At 53.3% G+C, this 26929-nt stretch overlaps 1 protein-coding gene across 1 annotated transcript in view; it reads right to left on the minus strand.

Annotated features, from left to right (window-relative positions):
* MUC4 (mucin 4, cell surface associated) overlaps window positions 1-26465 on the minus strand; it is a 30267-nt gene extending 3802 nt beyond the window's left edge. Inside the window, exons 1-23 of the mRNA XM_076002526.1 lie at window positions 24517-26465; window positions 22048-22179; window positions 21589-21726; window positions 20166-20299; window positions 18792-18956; window positions 17892-18047; window positions 16679-16809; window positions 14945-15033; window positions 13117-13296; window positions 12822-12947; window positions 11984-12103; window positions 11411-11619; window positions 10807-10897; window positions 10208-10375; window positions 9665-9766; window positions 9060-9293; window positions 7840-7977; window positions 6266-6447; window positions 4526-4685; window positions 3415-3594; window positions 2916-2989; window positions 1706-1770; window positions 1384-1619 (exon numbers count right to left, since the gene is read on the minus strand). Coding sequence (XP_075858641.1) covers window positions 1384-1619; window positions 1706-1770; window positions 2916-2989; window positions 3415-3594; window positions 4526-4685; window positions 6266-6447; window positions 7840-7977; window positions 9060-9293; window positions 9665-9766; window positions 10208-10375; window positions 10807-10897; window positions 11411-11619; window positions 11984-12103; window positions 12822-12947; window positions 13117-13296; window positions 14945-15033; window positions 16679-16809; window positions 17892-18047; window positions 18792-18956; window positions 20166-20299; window positions 21589-21726; window positions 22048-22179; window positions 24517-26461 — 5155 coding nt within the window. The 5' untranslated portion in view covers window positions 26462-26465. The remainder of the gene's footprint in view (window positions 1-1383; window positions 1620-1705; window positions 1771-2915; window positions 2990-3414; window positions 3595-4525; window positions 4686-6265; window positions 6448-7839; window positions 7978-9059; window positions 9294-9664; window positions 9767-10207; window positions 10376-10806; window positions 10898-11410; window positions 11620-11983; window positions 12104-12821; window positions 12948-13116; window positions 13297-14944; window positions 15034-16678; window positions 16810-17891; window positions 18048-18791; window positions 18957-20165; window positions 20300-21588; window positions 21727-22047; window positions 22180-24516) is intronic.
* Window positions 26466-26929: the final 464 nt, after the last annotated feature.

A 26929-nucleotide genomic window follows, 5' to 3' on the forward strand; every position in this document is an offset into this window, starting at 1 on the left:
GAGGCTGAGGCAGAAGGATTGCTTGAGCCCAGGAGTTTGAGGTTGCTGTGAGCTAGGCTGACGCCACGGCACTCACTCTAGTCTGGGCAACAAAGTGAGACTCTGTCTCAAAAAACAAACAAACAAACAAACAAACAAACCCCATATTATACTTGTATAATAGAAATTGTGGATTTTCTTTAACACCATAGTCAGGGCTGAGGTCTTTGCTCCCTTACTGCCTCCCCACTCCTCCCACCCTGACTCCTTAACATTTAGTAGTCCTGAGGATTTCGCCTTGTTGTCCCAGGAAGGAGGAGGCTTAACCTGGATTCTAGGGGAAGCTCTCTTGCTTGGTTCTGGACCGTAGTGAAACAGCAGTTTCTGTTGTGTTCAGACTGGTCACTACCCTATTCTTTGCCCTGTTCCAGAAAATAGGGTGGGTTAGTCCTTTCTGTCTCTGGCAAGCTTGCCAACTTATCACTCCTGTTCCAGGAGAACCAGGGGCTGTCAGACCTAAAAGGGGCTTCGGAAATCCTGTCTCGTTTTTAGATGGGGATGTTGAGGCCTGGCCTGCGGACTGTGCTTGCACAGGGCCATACCCTTCCAAAGAGGGTGCTATCTTTGTCCCTGGCCAGTCTCCAGCCTTCAGCTTAATATCCTCCAGCTGGAGGGCAAAGACGAGGGAATGTCCTTGTATATGGTTAAGTGCAACAATATTTTAAGAAAACCATTAGCAATAGTCAGCAAGGCCTCAGCAGGAGAAATTGCTCTGTGAAACTGTACACATGTGGGTGCATCAGCAGCATTTTGTGCTCCTGCTCTTGAATCTCAAATGCTGATGAGGCCAGGCGCGGTGGCTCACGCCTGTAATCCTAGCACTCTGGGAGGCTGAGGCGGGCGGATTGCTCGAGGTTGGGAGTTCGAAACCATCCTGAGCAAGACCCCGTCTCTACTAAAAAATAGAAAGAAATTAATTGACCAATTAAAAATATATATACAAAAAATTAGCCGGGCATGGTGGTGCATGCCTGTAGTCCCAGCTACTCGGGAGGCTGAGGCAGGAGGATTGCTTGAGCCCAGGAGTTTGAGGTTGCTGTGAGCTAGGCTGACACCACGGCACTCACTCAAGCCAGGGCGACAAAAGTGAGACTCTGTCTCAAAAAAAAAAATAAATAAATAAATAAAAATAAAAAGCTGATGAGTAAAATATTTACATTTTTTCTCAAAAGTTACAAAACAAAGAAATCTAAATTAGCATGACTCTTCCTTGTCTGCGGACCTCCACAGAACACTTTTCTATCATGAGTGTGTGGGGGCTGAAGACCTGTGACAAGCTTCCTCTATTTACTCCACCCCCCCCCCCAGTTACCCTTGTACTTTCCCCAAGATACAGTAACTCACGAGCCATCTCATCACGCACGTCTTCTCTGGAGATGGGGTGGAAGACCACATTGTTCCTGGACCCCTCACTCCTCTTTGACCTCCTGGCCGGCACCTGGTGTAAGAATGCCTCCACCACCGCGCCCAGCAGCTGGTTGTTCAAGAAGTGAATGACAGGGCCCCAGGGGCGGTACTGGAACTCTGAGATGACCTTCCAGTGTTGAGTGGAGCTTCCTGAGGCTGGTGCTAGGGAACGGCTGTGTGTGGGGGAGACAGTGAGGAGGTAAGTGACATGGGGTGGACGAGAAGACCCAGGGACTTACAGAGGGACAGTCCCACTTACATTAGCTCCACTTTGCTGTTCTGGAGAAAGGCCCGCACCGCCAGGGTCCCCATTCTGTATGCCACCTAGGGCAGAGGATAGGGGGAGGTGGTGGGGGTGGTGAGGTCTCCGCCCAGTCCAGGGAGGAGATCCCACCCACCGTAATGCCTTTATTCATCCCTGTCTGTTTCCACCTTTGAATGTGAGCCCCAGGAGCCCCAGAACATTTCTCACCCATCGCTGCATCCTCACACCCTAGCCTAGTGCAGAGACGGTGGGTCCTCAGTAATATTTGTTGGTGAATGGGGGGCCAACATTACTTTCCCCCTCCTCTGCTCATCTTACAAAGGGAGAATCTGACATGAATGGCCCCTAACCCCTGACTCACCAACTCATTCTTTCCCCACATGCATATTGGACATCAGTTTTTTAGGCAGACCTACAGGGAGGTCAGATGCTGGGGGAGGCAATATGACTTAGGAATAGTCTGTGTTCAAAAAGCCCAGAATCAGGCCCAGTAGACAAATACCAACAGATATGACCACGTGGAGTGTGTGGAGTGCTGTGCTAGTAGTAGCAATAATTGGAATAACAAGTTTTGAACACTTGTGTTTCAGGCACCATGCTCAGTGCTTTACATATATGATCATTTAAACCTTGATACGACTTATTGACATAGCTACTATTATTGTCCCTATTTTTACAGATGACCTGCTACATAATGTGTCTAATTATTACACCTGCTTCAGTAAGTGGCTGAGCAGGGATTTGAATCGGGTGTGTAGGATTCTAGAGCCTCAGCACTGAATAGCTGTGCTACTTTGCCTGTGACTGAGGTGCAGATGAGGGCATGGAGCCAAGAAGAAGGAGCCCCAATTCCCTCTGGGAAGTCCAGAAGGCTCCTTGGGGGTGCAGTGCCCTCAGGGTTCTTCCATATAATACCCAAGAAATGCAGGTCTCAAGGGGTGCTCAGAGGTGGAGGTGGGGGTGACTTGGCACTGTAGGCTCTGCTCATGCTGAGTTGGTGATTCTAACAGCTTTTGAGGTCTCTGTCCTGGGGCTTTCTGACTTCCTAACCCCCTCAGACCTCCCCTGGAGCAAGAGGATCCGGCCTCCTCTGGCAATTGAATCGAGATGAACGACAAGATGAAGGACACACAAGTGATGGCTCAGCCCTTGTCCGAACCTGCCAAGATCCACCTCCCACCCTAACCCCAGCTACAGCACTGACCGAGGCGTTGACATCTGTCATGGAGGCATTTTGGTCTTCACTGAGTGAGATCTGGATGACTCTTAAGGGAAGCTCTGGAGATTAGAGAAACAAATTCATCACCACCTCACAGGTTTACCCAGATTTACCCAAGAAGGCCGTTGGGCCAGTCCAAGAGAACTGCTCTATGTCACAGTGACAGAAGGTCACTGGAGAAATCAGAACCGGTCCCCCTCACCCTAGTGCTCATTCTGTATGGCTAGGGCTTCCCTGACTCTCATCTCACTGAGCCATGAGGTGTCTGCTTCAGTCTTTCCCCAGGAGACCGCACAGGCTGGTGGTCCATGCTGCGACAGCTGCCCTCCCCAGCTCCCACGGCCTATGACTTACCACCACCCGAGAGAAAGCTGGATTCTGCCTGTGAGTTTGAGGAACTTGGCCCTGGACCCCAGAGTTCCCTCATCTCCCCCAAAGGTGGGAGAAGTGTGGAGGTAGGGATGGCAAGGGTGTCTGGTGCTACCTGGACTCGCCGTTGGAGTGAAGTTGTTCCCAGCCAGGAAGCAGCGGGTGTCGGTGAAGGCCGGGGGGCAGGTACATGTGGGTTCACAGCCCAGAGTCTGGGAGATGTAGCAGTGGCCGTGGTTGTAGCAGTAGTTCACAGGACAAGACTTGTTCTGACAGAGGAAAGAGTTCTCCAGAGCTGCAGAGGGAACAGGGAGGTCAGTAATGCCATGCTGAGGTCATAGCGGGGAGGAGGGAGTCCCCAGCCCATGGAAACCTTGGGCTGGTTTGGTTTCTTTTCCCCAAAGCCTGCTCAATCTGCATTCTGCTTGTGGGCCACTCAGAACCTCCAAACCATCCTTCTCCCCCTTTCCAGGCTTTTCTCTGCAGGACAACCCTTTTTTCTCTGACAGGTAAGTATTCTTCCACTTCTGCAGATGGAGTGGAATGCTTGTCAGAACTGGCATCAGGAAAGGACCCAGAAGGCCACAGGAGAGGGGCCCACCAGCCTGCTTTCCTCCCTCTCTCACTTCCATCTCCTTTCTGCCTTTAGAATGCTGTGGTTCTATCCACTCTGGCTTCTGCTCTGAAGACACAGTAATCTCTAGATGTTATTTGGGGGCTTGGTGGAGGCTTCACTCATTGTAACTCTAGTGGCTCCAAGAGAGAGGAGGAGATGGCTGGGAGAGGGCTCAAAGGGAAAATGAGGCACCTTTGCCTGCAGATCCCCATGGTGGTTCCTCCAAATGTCCTGACTTGTGAGATGCAGAGACCTTGGACCTCCTGTGTCTGAAGACCCCAAGGAGCCTGATGGCCCCAACTTGCCCTGAGTCCCCTGGGTGCTGCTGGAAGTCCCCTCCCCTCTCCAGACCATCTTCAGTCTTTTTCCCTGTTTTTCCCCATCAGTGCTCTGCCCTGTCCCCTCGCCTGTGCCTCTTATCCTTCAGCCCCACACCATCCACCACCCCCTTTCCAAGCCCTCCGTGCCATACTTACTATACTGAGCGTTGTGAAGACTTTCTGGAATAGGGAGAGAAATGGTTTGCCTTTGGCTATCCTAGACCCTTGAGACGTCATCTGTCTCCTCCTGCCTAGAACCTCCTCCTGCCAGGGGCCTGTTCACAGCTCACCTGCACAGTGACGCCCATCCCCAGTGAGGTTTGGAGGGCAGGCCTCGCAGCCCTGCCCAGGAATGCAGCTGACATTCGGGAAGCATTGCTCCTCACAGGGGTCCTTGGAGCGTTCGCAGTAGAGGCCAAAGGTGTCCCCATCACATTTGCAACCAGCCATCTGGAACAAGTTGATGATCACTGGGCAGCCAGGGGGTTGAATTATTAAGGGCTTCTGGATGTTTCTGACTAATCTCTTTGATCTGAGGATCCATGGACCCTGAATCCATGTCTTAGTTCCACCAGTGTCTACTGAGCACCTTCTTGACCAGGCTCTGGGCCTCCAAGTCTCTGTCTAAAGTCACACAGGTGTCCTGCCCATTTGGCCTTGCTGGGCCATTCTTTACCCTGACCCCCTACATGGCCCTGCACCAGGATCTCAGCCTCTTCCCTCTCACACCACATCTCCTTGCCTCTAGACTAAGACAGGGAATGAATGAATGAATGAGTGAGTGAATGTATGTTCTACAATCCCTTGAAAATTGGATTCCATGTAAGCTGCTGTTTCTTTCTCTGCCTCCCTTCCTGACTCCCAAACCAAGAAGTCAGAGTCTCACTGCTAAGCACTACGAGAAGATTTAGCAACCAGAATAATGGCATAGTGAAGGTCGATGGTTCCAGAATCTCATCATTTCCTGGTCTCTCCTTTACGACTTCCCTGCTGAAACCACTCTGGGAATCTCCCTAAGATAGACCCTTCCAATACTTTCTACTGTCAAGAGTGAATATTTTGGGACATACAGAATAGTATATTGATTTTAATCTCTGTGTTTCCTATTGTGTATTTCTTCCTTTTCTACCTTGGCCTTCCCACCTCTGTCCCTTTCAAGTACCAATTCCCTGCTCATGCTTCAGGAGAAGGGTGTATGTGTGTGTGTGTGTGTTTGTGTGTGTGTGCCTGTGTGTAAGTGCCCATGTTGGGGGCAAAGGAGGGGGTTGTGTGTTGCCAGACAAACACTTTCCGTTTTGGCTCCTCCTTTACAACCAAAAAATAAAAAGCAGACAGGACAAGAGTCATGGATTTAGGCCAAGTATTTTGGCTGAAACTGGAATGCAGAAGCAACTTCTCCAAACTGAAAAGAGATGTTACTTTTAGCTGGAGGGAGAGGGTAAAAGAGAAAGTAAAGGGGTTTGGGGTGTCAAGATAAAGGGGACCTGCACCTCTCTTCCCAACACCGTGATGATGAGACCCCAGAGAGACCCCACCCCGTGCTGCCTGTAGGCAGTGGGACCACAAGTAGCCTCACAGAAGGTTTCTTGGGTCTGAGCAAGGCACAGAAGCAGCAGGGCCTCTCCCTCGGCTGCAGGGGAGGGAGGATGGGTTGGGATGCGTCCTGTGTGGACTCATGCCAGCGAGCACAGGGACACCTTCCCTCCCCACACCTCTGTGCCCTGTACCAGGTGTCACCCCAGAATTGTGAAACTGGGATCCACTGGGGAACTCAGAAAGGCTGAGGTGGGAATTTCCTGCCAGGCTGGCAGAATGGGAGGTGGGAGATAAAAATGCAGTTGAACTATGAGCAATAAAGATCTACTTCTTCATATGTGAGTCTATGGCCTGAGATTGGCATCTGCTCTACTCATCTGCCATAGCCCCGCCCACCACTCAACACAGACGTTGCCTAGAAGAGGCTGAATCACAACATCCCTTCAATTCCCATTTCCTTTCCCCTACACATGGAAACACATCCCAACACTCACCTCCAGAGAGGAATTGCCCACCCTGCTGGTCATGTTATATACACACTGGCTCTCTGCACTGCAATTGCAGACCACGGTCTTGGGCTGGAGTAGGGATGACAAGCCAACCTTGGCGCTTCTTGCTAGAATCTCCAGATTGAATGGTGTCAATGACTTTGGTGTCCATAGCAATGTTCCATTCTCTGCCCAGGAAAGATGAGATAGTTGAGAGCTGGAAGACTCCTCTGCTCTGTGGTCAGATGCATCCTGGCATCTAACACCCTGACTGCTGATGCTGGGATTTCCTCCACCCTTCTCAGACCACCCCGCACATCTCATCAGGCATTTCCTTTGAGCAGGCTGGTATCCTGGTCACGCTCCAAGCTGGAAGGAGGTAGCACCAGCCCACGTACTGATTGTAGGCAGGAACTCCTCAGAGAGGAAGGCAGTTTCCCCAAAGAGACCCCTAAGGGCAGCTCCCCAGGATAGCATGTCCAGGGGGATAGAGGAGGAAGGCCAGGATCCTCCCAACACTTTCCCAGGCTACACTGCAAGCCAAACTGGCTTCACCCTGATTTCTCACCCACCCTCTCATTTCCCAGACCTTTGACCAGCCACTGGTCTAGGCACCAGACTACAGTGAAAAGCTGCTACCTATCTTCTGATTAAACCTGTCTTATGTTTATCAAGAACATGGGAAAATCTCCTTAAAGCAGCAGGTTGAAAGGAACTGATACTAGGGAATAGATGGCAGTAATTTCCAGACTGTCACTCTTCAGGAGTGGAACCCAGTGGAGAATAAAAATCTCCTGATGCAATGGGTGTAGACAGAGCCATCCCTTCTTATGCACAGAGAAAGAAAATGAGGCAGAGAGGTGATTAGAACTCACAATATAGTCCCTGGGGTCTTTGGTTTAGCAAAGAACAGTCACCAGCATTGTTAATGTTGGCAACAGACGGAAGGCTACATCGCTTGTGCTTTGAGCCTCTGACCCAGATCATGGATTCAGGCCCAGGGGGCGGGGGGTGTCTCTAATATTAACCATTGCTGAGAGGGAAAGATGAATCTGTGCATGGCCCTAGCACAGAAAATCAGACAAGGAATAACAAAGCTTGGTTAACAAGCATGGTTAGCAAACACAAAAATAGTGAGAAAGGTACCAAATGAAGGTATTTGTATTTCTTTAAATCTTGTCCCACATTATATCTTTCTTTTAATAGACATAAAAATGTTATAAATTAGTATTTTTAAATTGTTTTACTTGATTATTCTAATATTTTGGTGACTATATAATAATGATTAAAGACGATAGCATATTATTAGATTGAGATTAAGTGATCTTTGGATAAGATTTAGGTGCTCAGAGTGAGTCTAGCTATGTGGCCAAATTGCCTTAAGCCTGTCATTACTATTCACCTAGGAGCACCTGTTTGAATTATCAGTGTCATTCCTAAGAGATGCCAGTCCTGGATATTCAAATGAAAAAGTGACAGGAAGTTGTGCTGGGTATAGAAATGCAGAATTATCCAAAGTTTGACTCTGACCTCATCCTCTACCCACTCCCCCCACCTCCCACCCAGCCAAACATTTTTACCAAAGAGCTTAACATCAGCACAGTTGTTTCCAAGAGAGAATGTGACATCCTCAGCGTTGCTGGTGTACTGAAACAGCCTGGTCTGCCCTCGGTAGGCTTCAAGCACATGAGATCCATTAATAGTGGGTGGGTACTTATCTGAAACACACAGGGGATGTGGTCTGAGACAGGACAGAATCTTGCCATATCAGCCTTCTCTCTCTTTCTCAAACTATGAGTGAGGCATTCCCAGGATAGTGACCCAGCTCTGGAAGCAGGTTGGGGCTGTCTGCTCACCTGGCCAAATCTTTAGCCTCTTTCTTTGCCCTCAAGCAGGGTTCCTTTCAAGCTCTTTCCTGAAAAGAGTGCTATGCTGGGCATGGCACAAAGTGAGTCAGAGAACATGGCAGACTATCAAAGAGTTTTACCTTTGGAAAAGGGCTGGAAACCATGAAAGTGATATCTAGATGGATATCACATTAGTCCAGAAACAGAGAGGCAGTAAAACCTTTTCACTGATCTCTCTTTCTTGAAGCCCTGCTCTTTTCATTGCATTGCTTGTTGGCTCAGCCAGTCTTTTAACAAGGATTTATTGAGCAACTACTATCTGGCTGGCACTGTTCTATGTAGTGAGGATATAGCAATGAACAAATAACAAGAAGATACCTGTGAAAATTATAAAATAAGTAGTTACAAATGCCAGGGAGAAAAAATAAAACAGGGTAGTGAAAGCTTCTGTGGCTGTCTTAAAAAAATTAAAAAACAAATAAAGCAGAAGAGGGGATGGGAAGTATGTATGGGTGAACGTGAAAATTTAGGTGGAGGGAGGCTCACTGAGAAGGGCATTGAAATAAAGGCTTGAAGGAGGTAAGGGAGCAAGCATGTGACTGTCTCGGGGAAGGGCATTCCAGGCAAGAAAGCAGCACCTCTGAATCTTGGAGTTGAGAATGAGTCTGGAGTGTATGGAGAACACACAGAAGCCAGTGGGGCTGGAGTGCAAGGTGCAGGCTAGGAGCACAGCACCAGGAGAGGCAATGGGCCACACTGAATGGGGCCTTTGAGGCCATCGCAAGGGCAGAGAGAGCTGGGAGGAGTCTAGGGAGGGTTTTGAGCAGAGGAGTGTGAGCAAATCAATCTGTTAAATGAACAAAAACGCAGGGCTTAAAGGAGTGTCAGGGAAGGGCAGCTCCTCATCTGTTCCCCAGCTCTGAAAATGCCTCCCTGGGCCACACGCCGCTTACTGAGGGTGGTGTTCATCTCCTGGTATCTTTTAAAGAGCATCATCGTGTGAAGTCCAGTGCTTGTGTCACCGGTGAGCAGGGCGTCATAGATGCACTGTCTCTGCCCATTACAGCTGGAGACGACATTTTCATGCAAGGATTTGTTTCTCCACAGTTGGGAAAAGAAGACAGGGGTGAAGTTGGAGGGCAGATGGTCTTTCCTCTCGCCAAGGAGGCTTGTTTCATTGATTTTCCCTGTAACACATGGGGGTGATGGTGGTTCGGGGTGGGACTCAGCCATATTTCTGCTGTGTCCTCCCTTAGCCCTCGGGTTATGTGGCTCCGGGTGGGGGACGAGTCGTGCGGGACACAACAGCTTCTGAATCTGGAAATCTCTGCTCCAATGAGTGAGGGCACCCATGTCCCCACCCATGTTCCCCATTCTCTCTTCCAGGTAGAGAGATGCAGGTGGCATGAGGGTGGAAGGAACAAATCTGGGGTGGCATCAGAATCCTCAGGCCCTTACAAAGGCCAGAGGTCTGGCTCCCACAGGCCTGAGGGAGGCAGCATACCAGCTCCCTCATCCTGGCCTGCCCCATCGGCCGAACACTGAGGCCCAGACTCACAGGTCATTCCGTAGTGAAAAAGCGTCTCCTCAGAGCTCTCTGGGGAAAGGGTGGAGCCATTGGGCATCCTGAAGTCATCTTCTGGATTGTCGTTCCAGACCCCTAAGGGACAGAGCAGGAGGTTGGCCACCCTGGGGATGTGGCCCTCCCCTTGCCACACTGGAGACGTAAGGGGGGGCCTGGGGGAGACCTCACACCCGCCCCTCTGCTCTAGGGGGGCTGCAGAAGAAAACACAGGAGGAGATGGAGGAAGGGGAGAGGAATGTGGGAGGCAGGGGAAGGAAGGAAAGACATGAGGGATGGAGAGAGGAGGAGGATGCTGCGCCCCGACCCTGCCCAGAGCTGTCCTTGGTGCTCCCTTGGAGCAGCAGCAGGAGGACAGGAAGTGAGCCTCAAAGGTGGCTAAAGAAATCCCTCCCCCCTCCCTGGCCCGGTCGGTGCCCTAAAGGTTCTGCTCCAAGGAGGCTGAGAGAGGAAAACCCGGAAGGGGTGTCCAGGTCACGGGAGGCGGAGCTGCCCTCCCCCTGGGGTCTGAGCTTGTACCCAAGAGGCCTTCTGTGTGGTTTTGATACTCCTCTGGGAGGCTGGAGGAGGCATGGAGGATGTTGGAGAGAGCAGTGACTGTGATGGCTGTTGTCCCATCGAAGCTGGCTGACACCAGGGAGCTGTTGCGGGTCAGGAAGATCCCAGTGGCATTGAATATCTCCCAGTCTAGAACATTGAGAGGCGGTGAGAGAGCACCAGCATTGGTGCCTGGAGGCCACTGCCTGGGCCGCAGGGAAGGCTCACGGTGCAGAGCACAGCCTCTGAGGGCAGCTCTGGGATGTCCTGAGGGTGCCTCACCCAGCGGCCCCAAACCAAATGCACATGCCACCCTCGGCGCCCACACCACCGCCTTCCTGGGGACTAAAGATGGGGGCCATGAAAAGAGAGGCCTCAGTGCTGGAAGGAGGGGGGACATGAAGAGGGAAAGTATGATGCCCAGCTTCTGGGAGAAGAAGCTGCTCAGGTACAGCTGCTGAAGGGACAGCGGGGGACAGCCACTCTGCTCTGCCCAATGCCGCTGCTTCCACCCCCCATACACCGCCCCCAGCACTGGACACCCTGCTGAACTCCCTGGCTGATAGCTGTCCCCAGCCTACCTTCTCCATCTTCATGCTTAGTCTCAAATGTCACAGTCTGGTTATTGAGCAGAACACGGATAGTGTCATTGGGCTCAAGGAACCATTGAACCTGGAAGGGAATTGGAGGAGGCTTAAGTCTGACCTGCAGGTGGAGAAGAAGGTGAGAAAGGGGGCTCCAGAGAGCAACTCGGACTAGAACCTGAGCCTGCGTGAAGAGAAGGGTGCTGAAGAGGGTGGCGATGAGGTTATGCTCGCTCACGCCTGTGGCAGGCAGGTGGGGCCGGCTCTGTGCTGGGCATGCTCTTGGATCATCCCATTTAAATCTCACAACAGCCCTGAGGGGTATTATCTTCATCTTACTATAAGAACACTGAGACACTGAGCTAAGTAGTTTTCTCAAAGTCAAACAGCTCGTACATGGTACAGCCAGGACCCCAACCTTTATCTCTGGATTTACTCTGGAACCATGACACCAATGGGATGTGTCCTCCCTCTCTCCTGCCCCCCTTCCCCTTCCCTTTCTGTGTTCTCTTCCTCCTCCTGGGCCTCAATTTCCAGCTGAAGGTCCCTGTAGGGTTCTCTGTGGGGGGATGCAGAGAGGTCCTGGGTGCCCCAAGCTCACTGTGATGGGGCCCAGGCTGCTGGAGTGGTACTGAGCTGCAAAGGCAATGAAGTTGGTGGCCTGGATAGAGCCCATCTGGGCAGTGCGGCCCTGCAGCAGGAAGGAGGAGTTTCCATCCCAGGCCCGAACCAGCAGGAAGTCCCCCAGCCCATTGAAGGTGTAATTGACACCATCCAAAGTAGTGATGTGGGGGTCCCCAAACAGCCAGGCTGGAAGAAAAGGAGATACTGCATTAGCATGGCAAACCATGGGTAGAGGCTAAGATTTCCCATTGCCCACCAGTCTGGGCATTTGTCCAGGTGGACTCAAGCCCTGGGGAGATGTTTGTGGAGTATAGAATCCTCCCCCAAGGCCTCTTGCACTTTCATGTCCCCAACACCCATTCCCACTGCTCCCCAGTGCCATACACAAAAGCCCCCCATTTGTCATCAGCGCCACATTGGAATCATCTTCTTCCTCCCTTGTGGCCACAGCTCTGCCCCAGGAAGCTGGTCCTCTCCTGGTCCAGCCCCATGTCCCAGAGGCCACCAGGCTACCCCTCCCCAGATGCTCGGCCTGGGCCCTGACCCTCACCTGGCCGTGGGGGCCTGTATCCAGCACAGCCAATGCAGGGACGCCTCTGCCGGTACTGGGTGCAGAGGTAGGGCTTGTCATTCCAGCGGCAGCACCAGTTATACGGCTCCAGTTCGCGGTCTGTGAAGAACGGCATGTTGGGGGAGGCAGAGGACCTGGAGAACTGGCTGGAAGGCTTGGTAGGGCGGGATGGTCTCGGTGGCGAGAGTGTGGCTTCAGAACCCTGCACACTTGGGTTCCAATCCTGCTCTGCTCAAGGACCTTCGTGATGAACCAGGTACTATCTCCCTTGCAGGCATGTTGGGGCCATCGTGCAGCAGGGCATGGTAGGATGGTAGGAGCTAAGCAAACTTCCTTTCTTGAAGGGTGGGTATCAAGTCCCACTGCTCTCCAAGTGCTGGGAGTGGGGAGGGCATGGCTGATGGTCTGGGGACAATAGAGACTGCCACGGTACACGGAGGAGGATGGGAGGACACAGACCTCCCACCACGAGCTCTCTCTAGCTGCCTTGCAGGGTCTCTGTGGGAGCTCTGTCTTTCCCCACACAGCCTGCCAACCTGGGTCTTGAGGGACGAGGTCGAATTAGGCCCTCCCTTGCTTGCAAAGATGCCCCAACTCAGGACCACATGGAGATGGGGCAGCGGCACTCAGCCCTAAATCCTTAGGATGTCAGCTCGTGGGGATGTTGGAAGCCGCTTAACTACAAGATCAGGAAATTGAGGCCCAGAGAGGGTAGGAGCTGGGAAGGAGTGGGAACAACCCTTCATTCTGAGGGTCCCATGTCTTGGCTGGGAGGAGCAGCAGCCTCCAGAGAAGGTGGGGTTGTGCACACACGTACCAAACTGCCAAGGGCTCTGCACTCTCCAGCCTTCTCGAAGCTCTCCCCAGAGCCCATAGCTGCAGCACACGCCTCCCTGCCAGGAGGAGAAGCGGCACAGCTGCTTGCCGCTCCGGCCCCACCTGCCTGCAACACACAGACATACTCAGGCCCAGGCTGGTGGTGCCTGGGTGAGGGTGGGAGCAGGGCAGGGGGTGATTCTGGGAAGGGGCTGAGGGCGCCTCAGAAAGGACAGGTCAGGTGTAAGAGGAGAGGATGGTGGGTGGGCTTGTGGGGGACAGGAAGGAGGTGTCACCTATGCTGATGGGCTGGAATCGTAAGTCCCAAAGTCCCTGCTGCCAGGAGCAAGGGCAGGAGATCTGGTTCCTGCCCCACCTGGGCCGCTGAGGTGAGCTCTTCAACCACTGCAGGCACATGAGACGGTAGTTGGGCCTTTGCTCCCTGTGTAGCCGGTAGATTTGCAGCCCCCGGAGGCCTGGGGGCGGGGGGCAGGGGAAGAAGGGGTCATCCTGGGGCCTGGGGCTGCAGGATCATGAATTCACCCCCTGTGCCACTCCCCACCTCTCTGGACAGCTTCCAGGGATGGGACCCAATTCAGATTGGCAATGATTCCTCCCCAAAAGCCCATATGAGGTACACTCCAAAGCTCTCAAATCTTGGTTCTTAGGACAAAATCCTGGAACAAGTGCTGGGGTAGGAGGTCTCACCTGTACCCAACTCAGAGCCAAACTCTGGCTCTGACCCACCTCTTCCATCCTGTCACTCTCAGCTCCAATGCCTTCCAACCCCCCTGTCGGTCCCTCCTCATGCACCCTCTATCTCAGCCAGGGATGCCACCATCCACCCAGGCATACCATCAGGCACTGGCCCTTCACCCTTTGTGCTCCCTGTCCTCCAGCCCAGACTGTGCAGTGGCCAGGGCAGCTGGGACAGAGGCCGATGCCCACAGGCCAGCAGGGGAGCCACAGAGAAGCTGGCACGTGAAGCAGGGGCCTGCTCCAATATGACGAGGCTGGGGAATGCCTCCTCCGGGCCCAGACACCACCTTTGGAAGGGAGAACTGGGAGAGGAAAGCTTAATGGGGGTTTGGAGTTTAAATAGACCTGAAATTCCTGAAATAACCTGTAAGTTACATAACACACACCCCAGCTGCATGGATGAAAAGGGGGTGCCAGAGGTCAACAAGACCCAACAGGATACAGTGTGTGAGATTTGGCCCCGTACACACACAAGTGAAAAAATTATCAAGCTAACTACAATTTAGAGTTTTGAGAAGAATAATCATTGTTTATGATTATGTGTTCATGGGTCTTCTCCACAATGTCCTGCTGTCAGGAGAAACATCAAATACTCCTCCTCAACACACAGACACACACACACACACACACACACACACACACACACACACACACACCATCCTCACATGCCCCTGGGCTACAAGATGGCACATGTCATTTGACTTAGCTTATGTTTCTGGTTACCAAAAGTTTTTGCCACAGAATAAATAGAACTGGATTTATACCTCACAGTTTCCACGACTGATTTCTAATGCTAATGCGTCCTTTGTTTTATCACATTTTGGAAACTAATTTCTTTCCCTTTCGGGCCTCTGGACATCACATTGAGTCATGGATAGTATGGCTCCTGTATATGAAAGTCTTTTTACCAGAGTGAAAGCTCTTTGACAGCAACCCTAGTCGGTCTTTTCCTTTTATTCATTCTTCTGGCAGTTTGCACAGTGTCCAGCACACAACAGGTGCTGAATAAATGATGACTGAGTGAATGCCAGAACTCTGGAGCTCCTCTTGGTAATTCCTACAAGGTATCTCATCTGGGTTCCCACTCCAGGTCTGGGACAGGACACCTGAGTATTGTACGAACTGCCCCGTCAGGCCCCTGCCTCCCACAACACCCCTGTCCTCACTCCCAGGACCTGGCCCTCACGGAGAGCCCTCCTGGGATGTGGCAGGTATGAGCTTAGCCTGGCAGGACGCCCAAGGTGCGGGATGCCCCTGGGAATGGTGGAGACGCTGCCAGCTTCCCTCTAGGACTCCCATGGCATACGGAGGGAGAACAAAGGAGGGCCTGAGACCAGCTCAAGAGTGACAAGGTAGCACTTTTACCTGAGTTGGAATCCAGGAATTGGTCTGGACGATACCTCTCCCACAGTGGCCGGGACATCAGTGGGCTGTTTTTGAAATACCCGTCTCCACTGCAGGCAAAGGGAAGACCCTCAGGCCTCTGCCACAGCACAGGCTCTTGCCCTACAGTTGAAAGCGATGAACTCATTCAGCTCATCAGTCAGACAGCAGCTGACCAGCAGTTGCTCAGTCAGCGGGTCAGCTGGTCAGTCAGCCCGAGTCTCTGAACCCAACACAGAGCAGGAAAGGGGAGCAAATGGCTGGGCAAGGTGGGAGGCTCTAACTTATCCCACGTCTGATTGTCTGATCACTAACTGCAGGAAACTGGCAGGTCCACCTGGTCATGAGACAGGGGTGTGAAAACAACAGAGTTCAGGCCTCCCTTCTGTTTGTTTCCCTTAAACCAGGGATTGAAGAGGGACATATTGTGGGGGACAGTATATTGTGATGGTTAAGAGCTGGTCTCTGGAGTTAGGCAGTCACGTGTTCAGCTGCTGATGCCAGCACTTACTAGCTTGGTGCCCATGGGAAAGTTACGTAACCTCTCTGATTCTTAAGTTTTCACATCTACGTAAAAGGGACAGCAGCATCTACCTCACAACACCGTGAGGATTAAATGCAGTGATATTTGCAAATCCCTCAGAATTGAGTGAAGCCTTGTTATAACAGGCACCGCCACCTCCCCCCCCACCACTGCCATCCTCACTGGTAGGTCCAGGCGCTGCTCCAGGACGCAGGAAGGCTTGGCATGGCAGCCTCAGCCCACGTGCATGCTGCAGGACAGTGACTCCTGACGTTCTCCCTCTCTGACACCAGCTAGATGACACACATTTACATGATACTTCCCTTGGGTGTACTCCAATGGTGTGAAAGTCCTAGCTAGTTGGGTCATTCTACTCCTTTCTCCTTCATAGCACGTCAAAAAACTAATGAAAGCAACTTCATTACAGAGGCAACCTGAACAGAAAATTATTTGTGGCAATTGCCAGGAACAAAGTGTGACCTTCACAACTGATTGTCATACATCAGCATATGGGCATATATGACAGAACGGTGTGTCAGAGCCTGAGCCACCTCCACATACCGGGAACCCACCTTTCAACTGCCCATAGTCCCCCCCTGCCCTCCCTCCTCACCGCTGGCTCCACATAAGCTGCTGGGTGCCCCTGGGTAAGTGGGTCATTCTCAGGAGGTCAGGAAGACAGGTTCCAGCCTCTGAGGTCTGGGTTCAAGTCCCCACTTTGCCACTTCCTAGCTCTGTGACTTTAGGAATTGTGCATCTATTTGTTTCTTAGTTTCCTTATCTGTAGAACGGGGATAATAAACAGTATCTACCTCATTGGGTGGTTGTGATAATCAAAGGAACTAATGTACATGAAGTACTTAGCATAATCAATCTTGGCATTTATTACGATATTGAGAAGTCAAGAGAGGCCAGCTAGTGTTAGTGGAAACCAGGGAAGTCCAGGCTCTTGGAATTATTGCAATGCACAGGGATTGCGATGGGAAAGAGAATGGCAGGATGAGTAGAGGAGTTTGTAATCTGAAATAGCAAGGTGAGTGGCCCAGCAGAAACCAGAGCCAGTGTGTGTACGTCAGAAGCAGCAGCAAGGACAATGGCACCTTGTCCCAGGGACAGAAGTGCATGTGTAGCGAAAGCCCACTCTGCCCCTCTTTCTGCCATCTGCTCGGCACTGACAGTCCCTCTCTTCTCACCTGGAGAAGCCCATGAGGACAGAGGTGCCTAGGCGCTGGGTCACATCCCATCGCATCCCGCCGCTCTGGTAGAGGAACAGGGCGTAGGACCTGCTTCCATCCGTGGAGAGGATGGCCTGGTAGGTGTTGGTCTGGGGGTGGGTGGGAGACAAACACAGGATGCCTGTGAGAGATCTGGGGTCTCCTCCCTCACGTACCGTCACCTGGCCCACACCCCTGCCCCAACACACACATCACCTGTTGCTGGGCTGTGCAGAGCAAAGGCATGGGCCTAAAATGCTGGCAAGTTTGGGATCAGTTCGGGCAGCTTTCCTCCCTTTGGCAAAGCACTTACCATGGGGGACTTGCCTTTTTTGTGACTCTTTTCCCAGGAGGGGAGATAAAGGGCTCTGGGTTATAATCCAACCAGAAGAGGGTTTGTTAGAGAAAGCTACAGGAACCTGAGAGATTAGCCAAGACACCAGAGACAGGGAGAGGCTTAATTAGCTCTGTTGGGAACATTTAAAGACATCATCCAAATTGTTCCCTCCATCTGAAGAGCATGGAGGACCTGCAGCAGGTGAGACTGGAGGTTCTCTGAAGGCACATGCCTTGTCCAAAATAGGTCATCAGTGAACTTCTGCTGAGTGAATGAAGGAATGAGTGGCTTCAGACCAGACACGAGGAAGAACTTTGCAGCTGTAAAATCTTTGAGTCCTCAGAGGGCAGGCTGAGGAGACTGTGGTGTGCCGCATTCCCACTGGGCGGCACTGTGGTTAAAAGCCAGAGCTCACAGTCAGAAAAACCTCCCTCCAGGCATGGCTTTGTCATTTGCTACCTGGATGACCTTGAGCAAGTCATTTATCCTTCCTAACCATTGTCTTCCTCATCTCTAAAATGCGGATCATATTTAATATCAGGCTGAGCTATTAATATATGAAATTGCCTATTGCCAGATATTTCTGACTTACAAAAATGCCATTTCCTATGTTTCAACACAACAATACCTAATTTGCTGGGCTGCTGTGAGGTCAGGTAAGTGAACAGCTGAGGCAGGCCTGGTCCATGGTGAGTGCTCAGCAAATGGTGGTGGTAGCAGGGGTTGCCGTAACCAGCAGTGGTTCCAGAGAGGATTGTAGAAGAGTAGCCCCTGCCTAGGACTCTAGAATGTCTGACTCCCAGATGGCTCATGGGGAGCTGTCTGTGGGTCCACTCACCCCAAGGATCCACTCACCCCGAAGGTCCACTTGGCGGGGTAGGCGGGGGCATTGACCCACGTGACCTTCAGGGTCCACCTGGCTTTGTAGTCCTTGGAGTTTGTGAACTTTTTAATCAAAGACTCCACCTGCCGGACTAGTGGGTGATATTCACCATAGAGTGTCACGTATTCCTAGGAAAGGAAGGCAGATAGGAACAAGGAAATGAGGGTCCACTCACCACACCTGAGGGATCCCCACTTTCTGCTTGGGGATCCTATAGTCCACCCCTGTTGTACATCCCTCTCTGTCTCAGGCCTGCACTTTTACAATTAGCTCTTCTTATCTGAAGATCAATTCAAATTTGGGCTGCAAGAAAGCCTGCAGTGTGGAATGGAAGATCCTGGCCCAGAAGTCAGAGTCCTCTGGACTGGAACTCACCTATGTCTTAGCTGAAACTGGCTCTCTCGGAGCCACCTGTGCCCATGTCTTCCTCCCCATGTCTGCCTGGTGGCTCCTGAGGACAGGCATGAGTCTTTCCATCTTTGGAGCTTCTACAATGCCTTGTCCACAGCAGGGCACAATATGCCTTTGCTGCAGCAGCTTTCATTGCATGCATCCACTGGTTGGAATTATTAACCCAACGCAGAAGCACAGGAGGGCCCTGCTTGACTTGTTAGGATAGACCCTCTACGGACTTATTTTAAAAGCAAATGCTGAATTGCCAACCCCTATCCCCGTCCCCGGCAGGTGCTCTTGGGGTTGGGTGTTCCTGAGTCTGATATTTCTTATCTGCTCCTTCCCCACGCCCGTGTTTAATCCGTAGCCCACAGGAACCTAGGCTCTGACAGCAGCACCACCTGTGACGCCCTCCATACAGCCTTTTGTCCTTCCTGTGCCTGTTGATGGATCCCACTGCCAGGCTGTGAAAGGCTCACCTGGTAATATGTGGTTCCCCAGCCGCTGGAGAAGTCAGCATCGTCCCAAAACGGAGCCACCAGGGCCACAAGTTCCCAGCCCGTGAAGCGTCTTTGGAGTGGGTGGGGGTAGGAGAAAATCTGGTAGTCTGAGTCTGGGAAAATGATCTGGCCATTATCTGTGAACTGAGCATAGGGTTTTCACCGTTAGCATTCAGAGAGAGAGGTGGGGAGGAGACATCCCAGTCTTGGGTGGGCTCCTTGGAAGTGTGACCCCAAGGTCCTCTCTGGGTAGAACTGTACAGATGTCAAGAACCCCTGGAAGGTCATCCCATCCATCTCCTGTCTGGGAGAGCCCTTTACATAATAATCTCACACAAACACCCTTCACCCTCAGGCCATTCCTCTGGGTCCTAAGGCAGTGGGTTTTGTCCCACTTCAGTGATAGACCCCTTGTGGTAGACCAGCCCTTCACAGGGCTCACACCTCCAGGTGCGTCCCCTCAGTCCATCCTGAGGCTTGTGACAGGTCCAGATGGGGTTAAAGGGGCCGCTACCCTCACTCCACTGCCAGTGCTGTGCTCTCAGTGTGTCCTGACTGAGCCCCTCCCTGTGGACCACAAGGGCCAGGACCACCATTCCCATTCTGCCCCGGGAGACAGGGACCAAGGGACCAGAGGTTAATCTTGGAAAATGGAGATGGCACAAACTAGGCAAGTTTCCCAGAGTATAACTTCTTTTTTCTTTTTTTTGAGACAGAGTCTCACTCTGTTACCCAGGCTAGAGTGCCATGGTGTCAGCCTAGCTCACAGCAACCTCAAACTCCTGGGCTCAAGTGATCCTTCTGCCACAGCCTCCCAGGTAGCTGGGACTACAGGCATGCGCCACCATGCCTGGCTAATTTCATATATATATATATGTGTGTGTGTGTGTGTGTGTGTGTATAATTTTTTTTTTTAGTTGGCTAATTAATTTCTATTTTTTGTAGAGACGTGGTCTTGCTCCTGCTCAGGCTGGTTTCAAACTCCTGACCTTGAGCGATCCGCCCACCTCGGCCTCCCAGAGTGCTAGGATTACAGGCGTGAGCCACCGCGCCGGGCCTAGAGCATAACTTCTTACTCATGAAAGGCCCCAGGAAAACAGCAGCGAGCTGGCGGGGCCCTCTTTGTACTGAGGTAGAGACGAGCTGTCCGCACGGGCGAAGCCCTGCCTCGCTCCCTGCTTTCCTCAGCGGCGCCCTGACGCGAACGGACTGTGGAGGTAAGCGCGGGGCCTGCAAAGGGGCTCCATTCTCCCCTCCTCTCGGTCTTGGGCGCCTGGGCGCTGGGGAGAGAAGCAGGCCCGGGGCGCCAGGCCACGGGTCCTGCGCTGGGGCCACGGCCGGCCGGGGACTCACGTAGAGGGAATTCCGGAGAGAGGAGCCCAGGGGGAAGCCGATCTGGGGCTGGAAGAGCCGTGAGGTGAAGTCCTGAGTCCTCCTGACAAGCTTCCGGTCTCCGACGCGCGGCCCGTAGCGGAAGAGGGAAACGCCTGGGCCAGGGCAAAGAAGAGTAGGGGGTCCTCAGGGGCCTTGACCCTCCTCAGGGCTGGAAGGGACCCCCGAAGCTTCCCCCAAGCTGCTCCGGAGCCTGGCACCATCCGGGTCTCCTCTCTCCCTCTCCGCTCGCATTTAACACATCTGTTTTACTCCTCAGCCTGGGACTCTCATCCTTCCCCAGCTTGGAGAAAAACAGGTCCCGCTGTCAGAATCCCAACAAAATTCCTGCATCTGCTCTGGTAGTCAAAATTCTTTTAAGGGTTAAAAGACAAAAGTCCGATGCAGTGAAGATTAGTAATTGAAAGAGCTTTCCATAGAATGAGACTTGTTTCCTGAGGTAATATTTCTCCAAATTTGAAGACCCAGTAGAATTTGTCCTAGGGCCCCCTAGAGGTCCCTGGGCTCCAATTTGGGGAAAACTTGTCCTAAATATTTCTCAGCGGGTCTCCTTCCCTCCACACTGGCAGCCACCGGCTCCTTGGCGCCCTCACCTGGTCTTGCTTGGAATAGCGCGGGGTTGCTCCACCGCCCTCCCGGCCTCCTCACCCACGCCCTGCAAATTCTCCCACCCTAGTGCCCTTTGTAAAATGCAAATCTAACTGTGTCCTCCCTGGTTCCCCTTACCTACAGGATTCCCCTGCACACCACTCACCACTCTTCTCCTTACTTTCAGCCACCCCAAATGCTTTGGGGCTCTCGTCTCCATGAGGCACTGGGCCTCCTTTTCACTTCCGGACCTTTATTCCAGTGGTTCAGACCCTCCTCCCTGCCTGGGGTGCTCATTCTCCCCTGGCTCCTATTCACTCTTGCCAGGAAGCCTCCTGTTCACCTTGAACCCACCCCCACATCCCACAGGGGCTTTCCATTGTGTGAGGTTAATACCCTGGGCTTATTCCTCTAACTGCATCTACCCAGATGGTTGTTCTGGCCCTTGCTGAATGGCATTTCTCTATGTCCGGCTCCTAGCTCAGTGCCATGCTCAAAGCCAGCCCTCAGCACCCAACTCTGGTGCTCTCTCACTATCCACTATAAGGCCCTTCTGAACCGAGAGCAGACTGTGAGCAACCAGGCTGAGACTGAGCATTGAGTCACATCACCCCTCTTGGCGGATACAGGGAGCAGTGGGATTGGCATGGCCCAGATGGGGCAGTGGACATACCCAGAGAACTGGATCTCCCAGCAACCACAAGGGCTTCACTGGCAGATGCAGCCAGCTGACAACTACCATCTGTGCAGCGAGCTCCACTGCAGTGGAGAGGTCTCGCTGTGCTGCGTCACTCACCTTTCTGCGGCTGCGGAGGGACTGGGAAAGCTGTTGCATGGCTGGGGGTGGAGGTGGGAAGGGTCTGGGAGGTTGTCCAGGGTAACGGTGTTGCTGTGCTGCTCCCACTGTCCGTCCTCAGTGAGGCTGTGCTTGTTACTGGACACGCAGGGAGAGAGACAGGAGTGGGTCTTTACAGTAAGAGGATAGCAGAGCGAGATTCAAAGAAATCAGGAGCTGGAAGAGAGAGCCAGAAACCTTGTCTGTCTGCTAGTTGCTCCTAAACCACACCCTACATAAGTAGTTTTCTGCTAGGGCAGAGGGGGTGGTGACCCTGTCACCCATCGCTCCTCCACACACTTCATCCTCTGGTGGACCTGACTTCAACCCTAGTTGGGTGATGCTAATTCGGCTAATTCTAGGATTAATTGAGACAAAGGGATCACTATAAGAGATAGAGACAAGGGAAATCCCACCTACCTGAAGCCTCAGGCTTCACAGGGGACTGTGAAGATGCTGGGGAAGGTGAGGACATGCTGGTAACAGACAAAGGAGAGTTGAGACCTGTGGATAGGGTGCTGGAGCTCCAGAGGCCGACAGGACTGGAGGCTGCTTGAGGGAATGAAGAAACACTAGTTGAAGTACACAAACTTGACATGGTCAGAGCAGTGCACACATAACAAGAGAAAGCAGAGTCAGAAAAAGCACAGTTTTGGGGTGGCTATAGATTAGGAAAGGATCTCTGACAATACTCACATGCTACAGGAGTTTGAAGGGTGGTCTTGACCAGAGGATACATTGTAGGTGAAATTGATGATGTCAGTGCAGAACCAGTGCTCCTGCTATCATTGACTGCAAAACTTACATCTATTGAATTTCTTGTGGAGTTGTCACTGGAGTCTAATGATTGAGTAGTAGTAGCAAGATGCTGAGAGCTGGAAGTGCTTGAGACAGCCACTGAGGACGCAGGGACTTGGGTGGTGTTTGTCAAAGAGACGCTGCCGGAGTGTACAGGGGGAATGACCACTGTGGTCATGTTGTCTAGGGTAATTGAGCTGCTGCTTGATGTAGGAAATTCTACACTGGTGGACAAGACTGTGGCAGGAGAATGGGAGGCCACGGGTCTCAAGGTGGTGGAACCGACAGCAGGTGGCCCTCCTATGGTGCCAGGTAACAAGGTGGCCATTGTTGTGTGGCTCTGGTGGCTGTCGCCGAATGCGGTGGAGATGAGGGTTTTGCTGGTGTGTGAAGGTGACAGGGCGTGGGCCTCAGTTTGTGGAGATGTGTGCCCCTTTGGTGTGGATAGAAGAGGTGGGGGTGTGACCGCAGAGAAGGAGTAGGTCGCCTGGGTGGACATGGTTTCAGATCCTACACGAGTTCCTACACTCCAGGTCTGAGGCATCTGGGTGGTGGCTGACATTTGCTGAAGAGAGGTGCGGGAAGACGCTGTGGTTGACTGTGGCGTCCACGGTCTCCCTGCAGTTGAGACCTTGGTGATGCTGGAGAAGGTGCTGGGGACAACCACAGACACCATTCCCATGGCGCCTGGGCCGGTGTCAGGACTGGTTGAGGGGGACAAGAATTCAGTTGTCCCCTGAGCTGCCTGGCTGTGACTGGAGGGAGTCTGTGAGAAGCTTGTGATCCTGCCTGAGGTGGACGTTGCTGAGGACACACTTCCTGACGTTGTTCTGCCGCCTGCCGTGGAGGAGGCAGGGGTAGCTGTGCCCGCTGAGATGGTGTGTGACATGGAGGAGGCCTGTTTGCTGGTGTGTGTTTCTCCAGATGTCTCTGTGCCCTGAGTCCGATAGGTTTGGCCAATGGCTGGTGTGACATGAGCTGAGGTGCTGGCAGAAGGCAATGTCGATTTTGCCGCCGGGCCCCCCGATGCTGAGGCTCCAGTGGTGACCCGAGGAATGGTGCCTGTTACAGAAGGTGATGTGCCTCCTAAGGGTTGCCTCGAGGCGCCAGGGCTGCTCGGTGCTGCCGACAATCCTGTGGTTGCGGCCTGGGTTGTGTGGCCGCCTCCAGAGGGTGCGTGGGTGAAGGTTGTCACTTTACCTGTGATGGGTGCATCCTGAGGAAGACTTCCCGAGGGTGAGTATCCACTGGGAATGAAAGAAGCAGCTGTAGTTGTGACTCTCTTGACGGTGTCAGTCGTGGGGGAGACCAGCCTCGTGGTTTGAGATTCTTGTGTGGCCCGTGTGGCTTGAGTGTGACCTATGTGGAAAACAGTGGAAGATTCTGGAGGCGAGGTGGTGCCAAGGAGTGGCGTTGGCGTTGGCTGCCTTGTTGGGCCTGCTGTTGCAGAGATGCCAAAGGTGGTGGCGCTAGCAGCAGTTGCCGAGATGTCTGTTGCGGTTGCTTGGGTGACGACAGGGCTGGTGGCTGTAGACTGCAGTTGCGTTGCTGGGTCAGGGTGACCGGATGGGGACGCTGCAAAGGTAGGAATGTGAGTGTGAGTGAAGGCCTGAGCCACCATTGGTTGTGAAGTGCTTGTTTCTGAAGAGGTGACAGGAGCGGTCCTGGATAGTGGGTGGGAGGTAGAGCCACCTGCCACAGTAAGTGTGGGGCTCTCTGCACTGCTGGGGGTATTGGTGGGAATCACAGAGCTTGACCTCATCCTGGGGCTGGTGGTGGAGGCTACCCTTTGAGTAGTGGCAAGGTGCTGAAAGCTGGGTGTACTTGAGAGGCCTACTGAGGACGCGGGGACGTGGGTGGTGTTTGTCAAAGAGACGCTGCCGGAGTGTACAGGGGGAATGACCACTGCGGCCATGTTGTCTTCGGTGGCTGAGCTCGTGCTTGATGTCGGAACTTCTCCACTGGTGGGCAAGACTGTGGCAGGGGAATGGGAGGCCACGGGTCTCAAGGTGGTGGAACCGACAGCAGGTGGCCCTCCTGTGGTGCCAGGTGACAAGGTGGCCATTGTTGTGTGGCTCTGGTGGCTGTCGCCGAATGCGGTGGAGATGAGGGTTTTGCTGGTGTGTGAAGGTGACAGGGCGTGGGGCTCGGTTTGTGGAGATGTGTGCCCCTTTGGTGTGGATAGAAGAGGTGGGGGTGTGAGCGCCGAGAAGGAGTAGGTCGCCTGGGAGGACACCGAGCTCATGGTTTCAGATCCTCCGCGAGTTCCTACACTCCAGGTCTGAGGCATCTGGGTGGTGGCTGACATTTGCTGAAGAGAGGTGCGGGAAGACGCTGGGGTTGACTGTGGCGTCCACGGTCTCCCTGCAGTTGAGACCTTGGTGATGCTGGAGAAGGTGCTGGGGACAACCACAGACACCATTCCCATGGCGCCTGGGCCGGTGTCAGGACTGGTTGAGGGGGACAAGAATTCAGTTGTCCCCTGAGCTGCCTGGCTGTGACTGGAGGGAGTCTGTGAGAAGCTTGTGATCCTGCCTGAGGTGGACGTTGCTGAGGACACACTTCCTGACGTTGTTCTGCCGCCTGCCGTGGAGGAGGCAGGGGTAGCTGTGCCCGCTGAGATGGTGTGTGACATGGAGGAGGCCTGTTTGCTGGTGTGTGTTTCTCCAGATGTCTCTGTGCCCTGAGTCCGATGGGTTTGGCCAATGGCTGGTGTGACATGAGCTGAGGTGCTGGCAGAAGGCAATGTCGATTTTGCCGCCGGGCCCCCCGATGCTGAGGCTCCAGTGGTGACCCGAGGAATGGTGCCTGTTACAGAAGGTGATGTGCCTCCTAAGGGTTGCCTCGAGGCGCCAGGGCTGCTCGGTGCTGCCGACGATCCTGTGGTTGCGGCCTGGGTTGAGTGGCCGCCTCCAGAGGGTGCGTGGGTGAAGGTTGTCACTTTACCTGTGATGGGTGCATCCTGAGGAAGACTTCCCGAGGGTGAGTATCCACTGGGAATGAAAGAAGCAGCTGTAGTTGTGACTCTCTTGACGGTGTCAGTCGTGGGGGAGACCAGCCTCGTGGTTTGGGATTCTTGTGTGGCCCGTGTGGCTTGAGTGTGACCTATGTGGAAAACAGTGGAAGATTCTGGAGGCGAGGTGGTGCCAAGGAGTGGCGTTGGCGTTGGCTGCCTTGTTGGGCCTGCTGTTGCAGAGATGCCAAAGGTGGTGGCGCTAGCAGCAGTTGCCGAGATGTCTGTTGCGGTTGCTTGGGTGGCGACAGGGCTGGTGGCTGTAGACTGCAGTTGCGTTGCTGGGTCAGGGTGACCGGATGGGGACGCTGCAAAGGTAGGAATGTGAGTGTGAGTGAAGGCCTGAGCCACCATTGGTTGTGAAGTGCTTGTTTCTGAAGAGGTGACAGGAGCGGTCCTGGATAGTGGGTGGGAGGTAGAGCCACCTGCCACAGTAAGTGTGGGGCTCTCTGCACTGCTGGGGGTATTGGTGGGAATCACAGAGCTTGACCTCATCCTGGGGCTGGTGGTGGAGGCTACCCTTTGAGTAGTGGCAAGGTGCTGAAAGCTGGGTGTACTTGAGAGGCCTACTGAGGACGCGGGGACGTGGGTGGTGTTTGTCAAAGAGACGCTGCCGGAGTGTACAGGGGGAATGACCACTGCGGCCATGTTGTCTTCGGTGGCTGAGCTCGTGCTTGATGTCGGAACTTCTCCACTGGTGGGCAAGACTGTGGCAGGGGAATGGGAGGCCACGGGTCTCAAGGTGGTGGAACCGACAGCAGGTGGCCCTCCTGTGGTGCCAGGTGACAAGGTGGCCATTGTTGTGTGGCTCTGGTGGCTGTCGCCGAATGCGGTGGAGATGAGGGTTTTGCTGGTGTGTGAAGGTGACAGGGCGTGGGGCTCGGTTTGTGGAGATGTGTGCCCCTTTGGTGTGGATAGAAGAGGTGGGGGTGTGAGCGCCGAGAAGGAGTAGGTCGCCTGGGAGGACACCGAGCTCATGGTTTCAGATCCTCCGCGAGTTCCTACACTCCAGGTCTGAGGCATCTGGGTGGTGGCTGACATTTGCTCAAGAGAGGTGCGGGAAGACGCTGGGGTTGACTGTGGCGTCGACGGTCTCCCTGCAGTTGGGACCTTGGTGATGCTGGAGAAGGTGCTGGGGACAACCACAGACACCATTCCCATGGCGCCTGGGCCGGTGTCAGGACTGGTTGAGGGGGACAAGAATTCAGTTGTCCCCTGAGCTGCCTGGCTGTGACTGGAGGGAGTCTGTGAGAAGCTTGTGATCCTGCCTGAGGTGGACGTTGCTGAGGACACACTTCCTGACGTTGTTCTGCCGCCTGCCGTGGAGGAGGCAGGGGTAGCTGTGCCCGCTGAGATGGTGTGTGACATGGAGGAGGCCTGTTTGCTGGTGTGTGTTTCTCCAGATGTCTCTGTGCCCTGAGTCCGATGGGTTTGGCCAATGGCTGGTGTGACATGAGCTGAGGTGCTGGCAGAAGGCAATGTCGATTTTGC

This window comes from Microcebus murinus, chromosome 1 (genome assembly GCF_040939455.1).
Source record: "Microcebus murinus isolate Inina chromosome 1, M.murinus_Inina_mat1.0, whole genome shotgun sequence".
In the NCBI taxonomy this organism is placed as follows: Eukaryota; Metazoa; Chordata; class Mammalia; order Primates; family Cheirogaleidae; genus Microcebus; species Microcebus murinus.